This window comes from Rutidosis leptorrhynchoides, chromosome 11, assembly GCF_046630445.1.
Source record: "Rutidosis leptorrhynchoides isolate AG116_Rl617_1_P2 chromosome 11, CSIRO_AGI_Rlap_v1, whole genome shotgun sequence".
In the NCBI taxonomy this organism is placed as follows: domain Eukaryota; kingdom Viridiplantae; phylum Streptophyta; class Magnoliopsida; order Asterales; family Asteraceae; genus Rutidosis; species Rutidosis leptorrhynchoides.
Genome location: NC_092343.1, coordinates 107,899,044 through 107,903,249, shown reverse-complemented (window position 1 = coordinate 107,903,249; position 4,206 = coordinate 107,899,044). Strand labels below are relative to the sequence as shown.

At 34.2% G+C, this 4,206-nt stretch overlaps 1 protein-coding gene across 1 annotated transcript; it reads left to right on the top strand.

The window, feature by feature from the left end:
* Positions 1–3,204: 3,204 nt before the first annotated feature.
* On the top strand, positions 3,205–3,750 carry LOC139874850 (uncharacterized). Its single transcript, XM_071862246.1, has one exon. The coding sequence runs from the start codon at positions 3,205–3,207 to the stop codon at positions 3,748–3,750; it is 546 nt and encodes a 181-aa protein (XP_071718347.1).
* Positions 3,751–4,206: the final 456 nt, after the last annotated feature.

The following is a 4,206-nucleotide window of genomic DNA, read 5'->3' as shown; positions in this document are numbered from 1 at the left end:
TTTTTCGTGTTTCCAGGTTTTAAATCATTAAGTTAGCATATCATATAGATATAGAACATGTGTTTAGTTAATTTAAAAAGTTAAGTTAGAAGGATTAACTTTTATTTGCGAACAAGTTTAGAATTAACTAAACTATGTTCTAGTGATTACAAGTTTAAACCTTCGAATAAGATAGCTTTATATGTATGAATAGAATGATGTTATGAACATCATTACTATCTCAAGTTCCTTGGATAAACCTACTGGAAATGAGAAAAATAGATCTAGCTTCAAAGGATCCTTGGATGGCATGAAAGTTCTTGAAGCAGAATCATGACACGAAAACAATTTCAAGTAAGATTTTCACTCGAAATAAGATTGTTATAGTTATAGAAATTGAATTAAAGTTTGAATATGATTATTACCTTTTATTAGAAATATAACCTACTGTAAGTAACAAAGGTTTCTTGATCTTGGATGATTACTTGGAATGGATTTAGAAAACTTGGAAGTAAACTTGCAATCTTGGAAGTATTCTTGATTTTATGAAACTAGAACTTTTGGAATTTATGAAGAACACTTAGAACTTGAAGATAGAACTTGAGAGAGATCAATTAGATGAAGAAAATTGAAGAATGAAAGTGTTTGTAGGTTTTTTGGTCATTGGTGTATGGATTAGATATAAAGGATATGTAATTTTGTTTTCATGTAAATAAGTCATGAATGATTACTCATATTTTTGTAATTTTATGAGATATTTTATGCTAGTTGCCAAATGATGGTTCCCACATGTGTTAGGTGACTCACATGGGCTGCTAAGAGCTGATCATTGGAATGTATATACCAATAGTACATACATCTAAAAGCTGTGTATTGTACGAGTACGAATACGGGTGCATACGAGTAGAATTGTTGATGAAACTGAACGAGGATGTAATTGTAAGCATTTTTGTTAAGTAGAAGTATTTTGATAAGTGTCTTGAAGTCTTTCAAAAGTGTATGAATATATATTAAAACACTACATGTATATACATTTTAACTGAGTCGTTAAGTCATCGTTAGTCGTTACATGTAAATGTTGTTTTGAAACCTTTAGGTTAACGATCTTGTTGAATGTTGTTAACCCATCATTTATTATAACAAATGAGATTTGAAATTTTTATATTATCATGATATTATGATATATAATATATCTTAGTATGATATATATACAGTTAAATGCCGTTACAACGATAATCGTTACATATATGTCTCGTTTCGAAATCATTAAGTTAGTAGTCTTATTTTTACATATGTATTTCATTGTTAATACACTTAATAATATATTTACTTATCATTTAACATAATTAACCAAGTGTATCAATATCTTAATATGATTCATATGTACCTAGTAAAACGTTGTTATAACGATAATCGTTATATATATCGTTTTCTAGTTTCTTAAATTAATAGTCTCATTTTTATGTATATAACTCATTGTTAAAATACCTAATGAGATACATACTTATAATAAAATCATTTTAACTATATATATAACCATATATATGTCATCGTATAGTTTTTACAAGTTTTAACGTTCGTGAATCACCGGTCAACTTGGGTAGTCAATTGTCTATATGAAACCTATTTCAATTAATCAAGTCTTAACAAGTTTGATTGCTTAACATGTTGGAAACACTTAATCATGTAAATAACAATTTCATTTAATATATATATAAACATGGAAAAGTTCGGGTCACTACACTTAAGTATCGAAGTGGGTGACGGTAGAACTGTTCCAGTCACAAACTTTGTGTCTGGAATTACTATTGACATAGAGGGTAGTCTTTTCCTTGTAACTTTCCTAGTGATGCCTATACCAAGCTTTGATGTAGTACTAGGCATGAATTGGCTTAGTGACCATAAGGCTAGTATTAAGTGCGATAGGAAAGTTATCTCTTTTTTGGTAGCCGGTGGGAAACGGGTAGTGGCTCGTGGTGATCACGGTGGGTTCCGTTGTCCATTATTGTCGATGATGAAAGCTCAAAAATCTTTGGCCAAGGGATGTGATGCTTTCTTAGCTTATGTAATCGATGTAAAGAAGGAAAAGAAAGTATTGTCCGATATTCCGGTGGTGTCTAAATATCCAGAAGTGTTCCCAGATGAATTGCCAGGCTTACCACCGATCAGGGAAGTTGAATATAAGATCGAGTTAGTGCTAGGGACTACGCCGGTTGCTAAAGCTCCGTATAGATTAGCTCCTTCAGAAATTCGTGAAATGATGTCCCAAATTCAAGAACTGTTGGACCGCGGGTTCATTCGTCCAAGTTCTTCGCCGTGGGGTGCACCAGTGTTATTCGTGAAAAAAAAAGATGGTATGCTCCGAATGTGTATAGATTATCATGAACTAAATAAAAGAACAGTGAAGAATAAGTTCCGCTTCCTAGAATAGATGACTTATTTGATCAGCTTCAAGGAGCTTCATTCTTTTTGAAAATAGATCTACGTTCGGGATATCACCAGGTTCGTGTTGATGAATCTGACATTCCTAAGACTGCATTTTGTACTCGTTATGGTCATTATGAGTTCTTAGTGATGTCGTTTGGGTTAACCAACACTCCAACAATTTTCATGGATATCATGAATAGGGTGTGTAAACCGTTTTTGGATAAGTTTGTTATTGTGTTCATTGATGACATCTTAGTGTACTTCAAAACCGAATCCGAGCATGCTGAGCATTTAAGATAAGTGTTAGAACTCTTAAGACGTGAACAATTGTATGCAAAATTTTCAAAGTGTGAGTTCTAGTTACATGAAGTTCAATTTTTGGGTCATATTATCTGTGCGGAAGGTATAAAAGTGGATCCATCTAAAATTGAAGTCGTGATGAATTGGAATTCACCCAAGAATCCAACAGAAATTAAGAGTTTTCAAGGATTGGCCGGTTACTACCGACGATTTATTAAAGATTTTTCAAAGATTGCAAGTTCTTTGAAAAAGTTAACTAGAAAGGATGTGTCTTTTCAGTGGGGTAATGAATAGGAAACTGCGTTTCAGACTTTGAAAAGTTTGTTGTGTCAAGCACCAGTGTTAGCCTTACCTGAGAGATCCGACGACTTCGTTGTGTATTGCGACGCGTCCTTATCCGGTTTGGGCTGTGTATTAATGCAAAGAGATAGTGTAATTGCGTATGCGTCTCGACAGTTAAAACCAAGTGAAAAGAATTATCCAGCACATGACTTAGAAATGGCTGCAGTAGTGTTTGTGTTAAAGTTGTGGAGGCATTATCTTTATGATACACATTGTGTTATCTGCACTGATCATAAAAGTTTACAGTATATCTTTTTACAGAAAGAGATGAACATGCGTCAGAGACGGTGGCAAGAATTAATTAAGGATTACGACTGTGAGATCAGATATCATCCTGGCAAGGCAAACATCGTGGCTGATGCGTTAAGTCATAAGAAATCCGCTGACACTGTAAAGTTTATGCGAATTGAGATTATGTCTGATTTAGTGGATCGACTAAAGATAACTCAACTCGAAGCATTACAAGAAGAACATTTGAAATCTGAGTTAATGGTGAAAAGAAGAGTAGAATTGATGAATGAATCTCGAGGATTAAAGACTTATCGTGAACGAGTTTGGGTGCCGTTACTTGGTGGATTGAGAGATCTAATTTTAAATGAAGCACATAAATCGAGATTATCTATGCATCCCGGTAGTACAAAAATGTACCATGATCTGAAAGTGTTGTATTGGTGGCCAACTATGAAAGCAAACATCGCGTAATACGTGGAAAAGTGTCATATTTGCGCCCAAGTGAAAGCAGAACACCAGACACTGTATGGGTCTTTGCGTCAATTAGAGATTCCAGAGTGGAAGTGGGAACATATCACCATGGATTTTGTGACAAAACTACCCAGAACCCCGAAAGGAAATGACATGATTTGGGTAATAGTGGACCGTTTAACCAAAAGTGTGCATTTTCTAGCTACTAGTGAATCATCTTCGTTGACGAAATTAGCTCAGTTGTACCTGAATAAAATAGTATCGCAACATGGGATACCGTTGTCTATTGTGTCAGATAGAGATTTTCGATTTGTGTCTAGTTTCTGGAATAGTCTACAAAAAAATTTGGGTACTCATGTCAACCTTAGTACAGCTTATCATCCTCAGACTGATGGTCAAAGTGAACGAACTATCCAGACTTTAGAGGATATGTTAAGGGCTTGTATGTTAGAGTAT